This window comes from Geospiza fortis, unplaced genomic scaffold (assembly GCF_000277835.1).
Source record: "Geospiza fortis unplaced genomic scaffold, GeoFor_1.0 scaffold162, whole genome shotgun sequence".
Taxonomy (NCBI): Eukaryota; Metazoa; Chordata; class Aves; order Passeriformes; family Thraupidae; genus Geospiza; species Geospiza fortis.
This window is the reverse complement of record NW_005054316.1, coordinates 6917984-6931015: the sequence shown is the minus strand read 5'-3', so window position 1 is coordinate 6931015 and position 13032 is coordinate 6917984. Positions and strand designations below refer to the sequence as shown.

Genomic DNA, 13032 nt, shown 5'->3' with positions numbered 1-13032 from the left:
CATATACATATACATATACATATACATATACATATACATATACATATACATATACATATATATATATATACTTTGCCAGCCATTTGAGCCTCCCTTATGGGGGAAGCTGAAATGAGAAACATGGAACACCAGTAGTACTTCTTTGTGTGAAGGCATCAGTTTTGGTATACTGAACCTTCTGTTGCCAACGTGCTTCAGAGAGGTCAGATAGATACCAAAAGGCAGAGTGCAATATTTGCTTCTTGCATCTGTAGTAAAGCTTGACTGGCCTTGGGGAAAGCAGGGAAGGGGGAGCAAGCTTTCAGCACATGGCTTCCAAACTCACACTACAACTTCTTCCAGCCAAGCCACCAGTGACCAGCACCTGCTGAGCACTGAAGTGATTAAAGAACTGTTGAAATACTTGGAAACTGTATTGAACTTGTGCATTAAACTGATTTATCCTTTTTGAACCTTTCTTAAGCACGTGATATTTTCAGGAAGGACAAGAGGGGTTTGAACCCTTGTAGGTTCAATGAGTACTTAACTGATTGAAATCTTTGCCAGTTAGATCTCTGCTTTTATAAAGTCTTATTTCATAATCATGATGCTGTATTGATAGCGAATAAGTGTTCAGCATAAGGCTGTTTTTCTGGTGGAGGGTACTTAGCTCAGGGGTTCAGTGAAACTGACTCCTGCACTGTGTCTTCTCCCAGTAGTGGGAATGGATGATTATTGTCCATTTGGGGACTGATCTATTTGCTCATCTTTGCTTATATCATTCCAGGAAATGTGTCAAACCTCTGTCTTTTTTTCCTCAGTATTTCTCTCTGTATTTATAAGATTATAAAACGCTACCTTGTCAGACTTGGAGAATAATCTTCCAGAGCCAAGTAGCTAGAAGGTATAGAGTCAGGCAGAAGAAGAAAGTATAATTGTCTGTAAACTCACACCTGAGCACAAACACAAAATTGAGGGCATAGCACAGAGCAGCAGTCACAGCAGCGCAGGCTTGTTTTTGCTGAAGGCTTGTTGACCAAACCCAAAAATCTGCATTCAGATTTAGAGAAGACTTTCTTGGCCCTGTTATTTTAAAGAGAGTGTTTACAGAGATTGTGATCAATTTATGCAAATAAAAATCCAACTCCAGTCTGTTAGGCCTGAAGCTGTTAAAGTTAGCATGTATAACTGCTCCTTACACATAGTTGTCTTTGTAGTAACTTGGATTTGTTAAGTGGTACTACTGGGAAAGGAGAAGTACTTTATCTTGCAAAGTGGTACTACTGTTCATGTATAAAATGTAGCAAGCTTGTTTATACTTCTGTTTTATAATCTTCCAAAGGACTGTCAGTGAAAGAATTTGTTTGCCTCTGAGTTGTCTCAACAACTGAACAGCACCTTCAGTTTCAAGTTCCCTCATTGAAGTTAAACATTTTCTCAGTATGTATGTTCTTTTGCTGTCTTCATCTCTTAATGGTTTTCTGCTGAAAGCAGGCTTTTCCATTTGAAGGAGGAATTCTGAAGGTCAGCTTTCTTTTCCTGAGAAACCGGCAAGTGCACCTCTTCAGGCATCTGCTGCTGATGGGGGTTTGGTGATACCTGGCTGGATCGGATAGTCAGAGGAGATAGGTCAGCGCACATTGGAAACCTGTTTGGCAGGAGTGTTCATGGCCACCTGTATCCTGCTGGTTTTTAATTTTTATTCCTGTGTTTTTGTATCATTCTGAGCCTAGCAGACATATTGCAGCTTTTGTGCTAGAAAGATATGCAATACTGAAAGGCCCGAGTCTTGATTTTTTTCGTGTTCTAAAATGAAGTTAGCATACAATATCATAAAGAAACTCTGTCAATAAAAGCCTCCCTTCAGCTAAATTGGAAAGAGAGAAAACCTAATCTCCTAGGAAGAGGGAAATCCTGTTTTGCTGCTTTAAGTGGTCAGTTACTTATGTGCAATCAGTTTGTAGATTTAGTGAGCAGTGTCCTATGTCCATAACAAAAATCTTCACAAAGTATTCTAGTGCAAAAAGCAGGGGGGCTGAATCATTTGTTTTAACTAAAAACTTCAGTATTTATAAGTAAATAATCTTAAAAGGAAACATTTTTCAGCTCAACTACAAAAACTATGTAAAATCTATCATGGATTTAGTATGCTATGCTTAGAGAAAGGTCCTTTTAATGAGTTTAGAAACACAGTAAGATACACGTGTCCTAATGTATTTCTTAAAGTTCTCAAATCAGTGGTTTGGCTTTGATCCACAAAGTATTGTTGTTATGATGATGATATTATTTAAAGTTTCTGAGTTCTGATTTCTCCCAGTATTTAAATCACAGAAGGTTAATTAAAGCAGTTCTTTATTTTGCAATTGCTTTGGAATATTAACCTCACAAAGCCTGCATTAAATCAGCGAAGTGACAGAATTGCATTTGCTTTATAAAATAACTCTACAAGAGCAAAGAAAAGCCATCTATAGTTCAGTGCCATTAATTGCTTGGCATTTAGATATTAGCATAGGAGTCAATTAATTAACTTGATAGTAAAACTACTGGAATGCAGGCTGATAAAAACTATTTTGTTATAGGAGATTAGTGATCATAACTATTGTTGCTACCCTTACCACTCTTCTTACTACTCAAAGAGAGTTTTAAAAATTTTATCCATACCTTTGAAATGTAGCAATAAGTTAAACAGAATAGTGAGTTTATCAGAAGATACCTGATCATGTAATTGTCATTTATTTTATGACCCACTAATCTGATGGCTGTTCATTGACAAAAGTTATGTAGGCAAATATTTTAGAATATAAAGGCACAAAGGCTGTTCTAAGAAAAATTCTAAAATGCAAATAGAATAGCATTCTGAATTAAGTGCTCATGTTGTAAAGTCTAAAAACTACTAATAAATCTAAGTGGTTAGGTGTTTTTTTTACTATTTGTTCTGTTTGGTTGGTTGGTTTGGTTTTTTAGTTCTGTATGAGCAGTATATATTCCAAATTTCAATGGTCTTGTAAATTGCACCTCATGGCCAGTTGCAATATAGCAATATTCTCTTATGGCCTTTAAATTAATATACATTATTTTCCTCAGAGGTAGGGAAAATAAGTTTGTTAATATTCCTGGCATAAAATCTAACACTGCATTTTTTTGGCTGCATGCATTTTCTTTAATAATTGAAGCTATTCAGTATACATATATTTAGTTTTATTTTCTGTATTTTGCATTGGGATTTTGTTGTTGAGACAATGATTTATCTGAATATTGACCAGCATACATTTCATACGCATTCATTATCCTTTCCAGTACTGTAGTAGGATTTCAAATAGATTTTGGAGCATGCAGCTGAATTGTTACAGAGTGTTTTAGTTGTTGCAGTCAAATATGTGCAACAAAGAATGAAATAGAAAATCAAAATAAATAAGATACCACTTAAAAAACAAGTTTACCTTTACATGTTGACAAAACTACTTGGTGTTTATGTTGCAGAAGATAGGAGAACAACTGTTGGTCTTCGTGAGCTGTCTCTCAATAAATCAAGCTCTGGAAGAACATAGCTTCTCTTTGTGTCTTCCTCATGTTTATCCCTGACTGCCAAGTAGCTATCTTCCACATGCATGTTTGTAGGTAGAAAGCTAAATAGCCAGCTGTAACCAGTCTGGGGTTGGAGTCTCTGCCTATGGAATTAATGAAGATTGTTCTCCTTCACCCTCACAAAAAAAGAGAGGATCATTGTTGCTTTATTACGTAGTAATCCTTTACCAACTTTTAATGAACATCACTGTTTTTTCATTTCTATATTAAAGAGTAGTCAGTGGTCTGGTATCAGTGTTTTAAGTTTTCACCACTTCTTTCATTTGTCCACCACCCTCTTACCCCCTCCTCCTGCCACTCCCAGCAGCAGCCCAGCTGGGAACATTTTCTTTTGAGAAATTGTGGTTGTGGTGATGGTGGTGAAGACTTTTCTATCTCAAAAGAATAAAGAAATAGTTTACTGCTGTTGGTTTAAACTCTTGTATTGTGCAGTCCATTGAATTGCTTCTACTGGTGGGTGCTCCTTTTGGAAATTTCGGTTCTTTTCCCACTCCTTGGACTAAGATAGTGCTCTGTGTGGTGGGCTGGATTTAAAGATTTTTGCGCAGATACTTTGTGTCTTCCTTCACAGACTGCAGAGAAAGGGGGGATGGTAATGCAGCTAATTTTGTACTTCCAGTAGCCAGCCCCAAATGTAACACACCAGCGCTTTCACTTACTGAAAGCCAAAGTTAACCAAAACAGTAGAGACCAGTTGGGAACACCTTCTTTACCAAGTTTATTTCAGACTTTTTTGCATCTGAGCTTCGGTTCCTTCTCCTACGATTGTACTGTTGATAAAATAGTAGGTAAATCTCCTTTCAGTTTTTATTTAAGGGCTCTCTGTGGTGGAGTATTAGAGGGTAAGTTAGCAGGTGTTACTGGACTGTGATATAAATTGTCTGTTATACAATATAGCTTTATATATGAGGGACAGGTGCTAGGAAGCAAACCTCTCTATTCTGATTTTTTTTTTAAATGTAACCTCACTGATGTTTTGCAGCCCTTCCTCACCGATTTGCAGGGTTTCATGAGCCTTTAGATGAAGTCCTGGCTTCTACCTCAAAGCACAGACACAGACGTGCCCCTAAGAAAACACTGAAGTAATGTTTCCCAGTCTTGAGTGAGGAAGTCTCATCCTTGGGTACCTAGCTCGATTAGCCTAGAGGTAGCAGCTGCTCTCGGTGCAGCTTTTCTCTTTATTCAGTAAGCTGGCTTCAGGCTTTCAGCTCTGCTGTAAGCTGCGGGCAGTGCTCTGACCTCATTTCTGCCAGCGAGCCGTATGCTTGGGAGAGCTTCCTCAGCAGCAGCAGGCAGTCTGGAGCACAGAGCCCCCCAGCTCTCTGCTCCTGCATCAGCCGAGTTGAAAGAAATGGCAGGTTTTAAATCCTGCCCCTCTCCCACCTTTTGCTGGGTTTAGCTGTTTCTTTGGGATGCAGAGCTGTTTCTCAGCCCAGCTTCACGTCTCGGGTCTGCTGAAGCAATTCTGGAATTTTAGGAAGGACTAGTGTGGCAGGGCAGGATGCTGGATGGCACAAAATCTGTAAGTCATCACATTAACATAGTAGTCTGTCCCAAGTGACTGTAAAGAATAAGACATGCAAAACCAGCCAGGCCTCTTTTTAAAACAACTTTTTTGTTCTGTTTTGTTTTAAATATAGCTTTGTCAGTGAAAAAATGGCAGGGAGAGGAAGGAGGGGGTGTAGAAAATGAAAGCGTGGTTGGATTGTTAAGCCTTGTGGGTTTTTTAGGAAAAATCCAAAAAGCTCTGTAAACATGGGAAAATGCATGGAAATAAAATGATCATTTTTTACCCCTCATTTCCAAGTTACATTTCTCAGATTACTTTTTTTGACTCTCTCTCATCTCTTTATAAATAAACTGGAACTTCAGATCTGTAGAACAAAATCCTACCATTTTTGCTTGTAAATGAAGAGCTGACAACTGTTTATCAGGTTGCGCGGTGTGCAACAGTCACATTTTAATACAAACATCAAACTGGCCTATTTTTCTTGTGGCATGTTACAAGTATGAGAGAGGAAAATGAGAAGAAATGTCTTGTTTCTGATTAAATCCACTATTGATATGCTCTGTGATCCATGGAATGCAATAGTGGTGAAAGAGAAAAGCAAGATAAGGGTTTCTGAGAATGATTTCATCTTGGAGCTCTTCCTGCATCACTTGCTTAATGTGGCTCCTGGAGGCCATATAGCAAGACACATGTGAAAATGGACTAGAGCGTTGAGGAAGAAAGACCCTTCTGGCTTGTTGGTTGGCTCAGGTTACCTAATAGGTGACTAGAAGCTGTGTTGTCCAAACAAAAAATCTTCCTGTAAGATGTAGAGAGGTTTTTTTGACCCTGTCTGTGCTTGAAATGTTTTCAGTGTATTCTACAGCAAAAAGCCTTTGGTAGGTATTCTGACTTGCTAATAACTTCTGGAGAATTCTGATGAGCTGACCCTCAATAATATATTTGCTTACCTAAGTATCTTTTGCATCAACTGCTGCATAGTGTATTTTTTTCCTTCCCTCTGCAGTGTCTTATGACTTAACTTAGATGTCATTTCATGATAACTGGGATCATGACGGGAGAAAATTATGTTACCATTGTAAATATTTTTTTTAAGCAGCCTAACAAAGGATGTCTAGGATATAGCAAGTTTTAGAAAGAAACTGCAGATATCTTGGAAGGGACAGTATTAATAACATTGAAGGTGATGAGGTGTCTTACGGACAATGACTGGTCAGCACTTGAGGCGTGCAAACTGGCAGGTTTCCCAAATATCTTCACGTACATGGTAGGATTTTTCTCTTACAGATTAGTTATGATTTCTGGATTAATCTCTTCAGAAAGGAAGGGGCTATTTTGCTTTGGCAATTTTCTGAAGTTGTTGATTCCCTTTAGTAGCTGTAAAGATGTTGAAGACCGAAGTTAACTTGGTGAGGCAGAGTATCATCTTTGTTTCTGAGGGCATGTTATAACCCTGACTTGACTGTGGGCAAATGATAACGACCTGAAAGTTGCTGCTTGGTAGTCCCACTGACGTAGCAATCAGCAAAAGTGTCAGTGTGTTGCAGGAGACGCCAAGCTCCTGGTTGCCGTTCTTCAGGATGGCTGCTTTCCTTGTCTCCATTCAGCTTTCCGTGGTGGTGGGAGAGGGTTGGCTTGAAGTGATTTACGTATTCTGGTTGTGAACAGGGTTTATTCAGTTCATCACGTAAACACAGACTCGTGTGTTTAAGAGGATTACCAGACTGCATTGGTAATCCACCTCCGGTGGTTAGCATGCTCTTCTTTTTTGTTGGTGTAATAGGTGCTAGGACCGACAAAACTAATTTTTTTTTCCAGCAATCACCTGTTCCTCCTGTGCAGCAAGAGACTTGCTTGCTGGTTTGTGCACAGTGCTCTCCAGCTGCAAGATAGCCATTTTCTTCAAGGCTTTGTAGGCTTCTGTTTCATTTTTTCCTTCCCTATTTCTGATTCATAAAATTCAAGATACGTATGTATGTATTTTTCTTGACCCAAGAACTTCTGCAAGAGTCCATCTACATCCTGCAGGACTTTTGCAAACCATCTGGCCAGGATTCAAGCAAACGTCTCTGCTCTTTTGTACTTAGCGGATCCTTCCCCACAGGGCTGCTTGCATGAGACTCAATGTTGCCTGTGCCCTTGGGCATAACATTTTTTCTGAGTGCAGCCTTACCTACAATATTCCTCTAGCAGGTTGGCCGGCCTTTGTTGTCAGTGTTGTGCTACCAGAGAATATACAGCTTGGGAGGTTACATGTTAGGTATTAGGGTTGGGCTAGAAGTTGGCTGTTTAGGGATGTGTCACCATTCTGGTAAGTAATTTTTTCTTTATTGTAGTCTGTTAGTGCAAAAGGTAGAAATAGGGGAGATGTGTTGATACATACTTATCTACACAGAATGAACAGATGCTTGGTTGACTGGTAACAAGGCATATCCTCATATCCTTCTAGCATAGCCCCTAACATATCACTTGGCTTCTTTCTGTTCAGTGGTATTCCTTCAGAGATGAGTAAAATGCTCTTGTACTGTAGGGCTGTCCACTTCTCTTGGCTGCTCTACTGGGTTCTGATTTCCATTCTCAAGTGGTCTGAGGCAAAAAAAAGAATTAACATTTGTTTTCAGTTTTTCTTGTTGTCACATTGCTATAGAATTTGCTGCTCTCACACTTGAAGTGTTCTTAAGATTAACCCACTGAATCAAGAACTTGGGCTAAAATAGTTTTTAATGAGTTTTTTTCAGATTGAATTCTAGCATATTATTTTAAATAAATTTATCTTCTTTCTGTTTAACCCTCATGGTACTTATCTTCCTGGGTGGTCATGTTATCCCTCTGAAACCCACTGCAGTAGAAGTGAATGAAGCCTGAATGACATTTCTCACCCAACCCTCCTTTAAATGTGGTTTTCCTGCAAACATTTTCACTATGCTTTCATTTTCCTTTAAAAATAATTTAAACTGTTTAATAATTGGATCTAATCTTCTTCGGCAAAACTTAAAATAAATGTGCATTGCACCTACATGGTTTCAATCATTTTTGGTGCTATATTCATTCAGGTTTGCAAAGAACTCACCCATGTGGACTGGCTTGCTTGTCTTAGGCTACGTCCAGCTAGAGAATGAAAGCATGACACTAATTACCACTGCACGTGATTAGGGGAAAAAGGGAAAAATCTGTCTGGCAGTGGCCTGCTCCAAAGTGGTTGCAGTGTAATTAACTCCTGCAAGTGTGAAGCCAGGCTTATGACTGGCTGCTGCCAAAGAAGGGAAGTTTCCTTCCTCTCTTGCTCACCCAATCCTTCCCAAGGCCAGCTCAGCTAAGTAAGCCATGATAAAGCTGAAGGGGAAGGGGTTACTTACCTGGCAAGTTTTAAGTTGCACCATCTAACAAAGTGGTCCAGTAAAGACCACTAATACAAGCTAAGAGATGTGTGTCCAGCTGCAAGAATTGTAGGAGGGAGGCAGGAACAAGGAGCCTTTGACTTTATTGCAGGCCAGTATGTAGGCTCACTCTGTCACTTTAAACCTCTGTGGTAGTGAAATCCTACACCAGAATTAGAGACTTGGAAAGTCTATAAGATGAATACAGTAACAGAGAACAAGAGGGATGAAAATATCCAATTTCCTCCCTTACTCCTTAGACTACACAAATCTTGAGCTCCATATACCTCAATGTGCAGAAAAAGCTGAAAGTGTACGTAAATAGGAGATGAATAACTAGTTCAGGCTCTGTGAATTATAAGCAGTTGATTGTTGTTATTATTGCTTCCCAAATATAATAATTGTTTATGGATCAATTTCTGAACAGCTTTCCCAATATATAGGCTTTAGACTCTGTCTAGTCCTTTTTTTGTCTACCTATTTTAATCATAAATGTGTTTTTAAAAGTCTAAAAAAGTCTAAACCTCAGCTATTTTGAGTATATGTTTGTGACTTGCTGATTATTTGTCCCTGTGCTTTTCTAAAATCTGATGGGGGAAACCCTGACTTTAGTTATTTTACAACTTTGTTGACAGTTTGTGCTGTAACAGCTATGATATGATTGGGTTTGTGCCAAGTTGGGAAGTTCTGAGTGGAAACTTGTAGCCTTCTGTTTATAAAAGCCTGAGTTTCTGTCTAAAACACATGCTCATCTATGGGAGGAAGGATTTTTTGTGATTCATAAAAAGTCATAAGCTTTATTTTGAAAGCTGATGTCAATGATGGATGAAATACTGGGAGTCAAACAAAAAAAAAAGTCAGGAATCCCAGGAGAAGACTGAGCCCCAGTATCAATGGGGAATTCCTCAGCCATGACTGTAGCACAACACGTGGTAACATGTTTCTCTTCCCCTTATGTTCCCTCTCTTCGGTGCCCGATAAATCCATTCCTAGATGCTAGGAAGAAAAATGACCTTTCAAAGCTGTGAGAATTGCCAATTCCATGCATTTCCTCTGTGACAGACAATTTACTCTAATACTTATGTCCTTATTTCTTATTTATCTCTCAAAATCTGTTGTCGCTATTCCGTAATATGCTGTATGTTAACAAAATTTCCAAATGCAGAACTGAAGACAGGCAGTAGGGATTTTCTCTCTTCTGTTTTTCAGTCAAAATGATACTAAGCACTACTTTGGTTATGAAGCCAACCTCTTAGTGAAATATGCTATTATTTAATCATTATGTTTAGGATATAAATGGACTGTTTTTATTGGACAATACATGTGTATAAACAGATAAAATTATACACACAGTCCCATGCATATTTCATCTGGGAGATTCCCAAGCCTGCAGCTTACTGAAAGCAAACTGATCCTTTATTTCTCAAGAGCTGCTTTCCAAGTTTCTAGTGATTTGAGTATCTACATAGCTTTACAGAGAATGTAAGAAAGAGTTTGTAATCTCAGTCCCATTTGGAGTGCACAGGTGCTTGCATCATTAACAAACACAAATGTCTGTGTGTTTGCAAACCTCACCTACAACTCAGCAAATGGATTTGATTTTTCTACAGACAGAAAGGAAGGCTTTATGAAAACAGTGCATTTAAAAAGACAAAGGGTGTTGTGTCTGGGGTTTTTAATGTGCTCTTCAGTGTGTGGAAAGACATTTCGTAGATAGTCTTCAAATACCCAGGTAAAAGTAAATTCCATTCAACCTGCAGTATTTCTCATGAGAAAGCATGCTGTCTCTTCTCTCTCCTGCTCTGGTCTCCCTGGAAATTTCAGTAGGAAACAAGGTTAAAATCTTGCAAACATGTGGGAAAACCCATGCTTGGTACTTCGTAAGGAAGTAATGGCTCTCGATTCTTCAAAATATAAAGAACATGTTTTGCTTCCCAGCAAAATCCTGTAGTGTCTGTTTGGAAAAAGGAACAATTGTGTTTCTACAATGACGTCTCCTAAACTGAATATCCCATTTATCCTTTTTCATCACTCTTGGTATAGCCATGTGGTTTTTGTTGTTGTTGTTTTGACAAGTGGTTTTTATTTGGTGTAATTTTTTAAGAATTAGGAAGAACGGCATTGAACGCTGAATTGGAAGTTGAAATCTGGGGTTGCCAGGTTTATTGGGAATGCCTGTGTAGTGACAGCCCCAGCGTTCGTGAGCGTGGTGTTTGTGTGTGTGTGTGTGCATGCGCGTTTTTAAATAAAAAGGAAAGCAGAGGTTTGCTCATTTGTTTGCCTATTGTGAAGCTGTCCTGCACCTTTCTACTCCTTTGTACTGGGGTGAAGGCTGCTGAATGGAGGCCTTGTGCCATTTGTTGATTTTAAACCTCACTGTTAATCCACAGGAACCTGCTGGTGTGCGCAGCAGGAGAGCAGTGTGACAAGTGGAAATCTGGGCGGGAGGGAGTGCGGGGGGTCACAGGGGATAATAATCATTCAGCCATCAGCCTTTGTCACCCTTAAGCCTAATTGTTACCCTCTGCTGGTAACCACATTGAAGTGCTGGCCTTTTAAGTGTTTCTTGATTTTACTTGGCACAGGCTTAGGGATAGGGTCATTTATTGCTGGGTTTATATCGTATCAGGTTTGCTGGGGTTTGTTTAATTAGCCCCATTGAATTTTCTGCATCCCTTAAAATAATCTGGGACAGTCCAAATGGGTGGAAGGGGCTGAATGGAAATGGTACAGTTGTTAACAAATTTCTCTCTGTCAGAAGCTGGGCTAAAACCGGAGACAGAAAGCTTTCCTGCTCTGCCAGCCAGCTGCCTTCTGGAGTCTGTGCATGAGCCACAGCTGTGGCTGTGCGCACAGGGATGCCTGAGCAGCCCTGTGCAGGCAGCAGCAAGGTGTGATGGTGGGGTGGGGCAGAGGGCAGCTTGCCCTGTCCTTCTGTGCCTTGCAGCTCCTGCCTGCTTCAGGTATGCCACAAAATCTGAGGCCTTAGGCTGGCTGAAGCAAACTGAACTGGTAGTAAACTAGGGAAGGGGAGAGGAGAGTTAAATCATTTAAAAACAAAGAAAAAGGTGAGCTATCTTTTCTAGCAGGAACTGGTTCTTCAACTTTCCCTGCCAGTTATACATGCTGAAGTCAGTATTGAGCTTTCTGTTGTTTTCCCTAAAGAAGCTGGTGTAGAAGCTGCCATAGAAGCTAAAATGAAGCCTGAATTGAAGGCTTTGCAATGGGCAAGTATCTCTGTGTGTGATACGAGCTTGTGCTGCGGGGTGGGAGAATGGGGTGCAGGACAGGAGGTTGTTTCATTGCTCATCCCACCCATGCATGGGTGGGGGCCATTAACTACTACTACTAATGGTGCTGGGCCATTAACTGCAACTGGTTGGGCCTGTGCAGGGAGGAAAATCCCCAGGTTACTGGCACAAGCTTTGGAGCTATGCTTGATCAAATACATGTGCCCTCTAACCTTCAAACAGAATGTGCTCCAGCAGATGCAGAGACTGTGCTGTGTGCTGTGACCTGATGGCCAGGGTTTGAAATTTGTGCCAGTCGTACCAATAGTAAATCCAGGCTTGTTACAGGAGTCTTGATTACACAGCGTGATTGCAATCCTGTTTTCAAGCCCAGTCTTCCACCTGGCTCAGTACTTTGTTGAAATGCTTGAGAATACATCTTAGAGTAGGATGAATGTTTATGCTTGCTACTAACTCTTTTACAGTAAAATGGGGTTGTTTAAGTGGTTTGGTTTAGTGTATTTTCCCATGTTCCAGTGGTATGATTTCCTGCTGGTTGTTGGCATGCATCTCAGCTCCCTGGTTTTCTTTGCAAATAGCACATGTCATAGAGGTACCTGTGTGGATTTGATACTTGTATCAGAAAGGTTTAACTAGTAAAAACTTCAGATCAAAAAAAAAACCAAAAACCAAAGCAGCACTCAGGTCTTTTATTTTCACCCTTCCATGATGTAGATTTAATTATAATTACTGAGTCAGGTTAATAATTCTTTTACAACTGTTGTTGCAGGACATGTCTCAGGAAGGCTATGGAACCAGATCTCAACCCCCTATGGCCCCAGGAAAGCCTAACCATGAAGACTTGAATCTAATCCAGCAAGAAAGACCATCGAGCTTACCAGTAAGAAAATAATGTTTGTTTCAGTATTTTAAAATTGAAAGCATTTTACATACCAGTTTATTGCATTTGGGATGAGCAGATGAGAAGTACTGAAAGAAGAAATACTAAATAAGGTTGATGAAAAATTGTTTTTAAAAATATGGGAATAGATAGCTTGTATGTGAGTGGACTTGGCTTAGGCTTCTTCTGGTTCAGAACAGCACTATTTATGCACATGCATGTTCTGTGCATATGTGTACATGTGTGCATCTGTGCACATGTGTATTTGCATAGAGGAAATTGATTGATTTTTTAACTTTAGGAATTCCATTCTTGCACAAACCGATCTGGTGAGGAGGAGGCTTTTTTCTGTGTCCTTTTTCAAATGTTTTCAGTAGATTCTGGTTTAGAATACTGTTAGCAAGAGCTGTCTGTTCCAAACCCTGATAATCAGTAATGACTTTGACATGT

General features: G+C 39.6%; 2 protein-coding genes across 6 annotated transcripts in view; both read left to right on the top strand.

Moving 5' to 3' along the window:
• LOC115947791 (AT-rich interactive domain-containing protein 1B-like) overlaps nucleotides 1–11440 on the top strand; it is a 66565-nt gene extending 55125 nt beyond the window's left edge. The window contains exons 3-4 of the mRNA XM_031056243.1: nucleotides 10539–10542; nucleotides 11336–11440. Coding sequence (XP_030912103.1) covers nucleotides 10539–10542; nucleotides 11336–11440 — 109 coding nt within the window. The remainder of the gene's footprint in view (nucleotides 1–10538; nucleotides 10543–11335) is intronic.
• Nucleotides 1–13032, top strand: part of ARID1B (AT-rich interaction domain 1B) — a 243544-nt gene that overhangs the window by 6592 nt on the left and 223920 nt on the right. For all 5 annotated transcript variants that reach the window (XM_031056279.1, XM_031056276.1, XM_031056274.1 and 2 more), the window contains exon 2: nucleotides 12472–12582. In XM_031056279.1, coding sequence (XP_030912139.1) covers nucleotides 12475–12582 — 108 coding nt within the window. In that variant the 5' untranslated portion in view covers nucleotides 12472–12474. The remainder of the gene's footprint in view (nucleotides 1–12471; nucleotides 12583–13032) is intronic.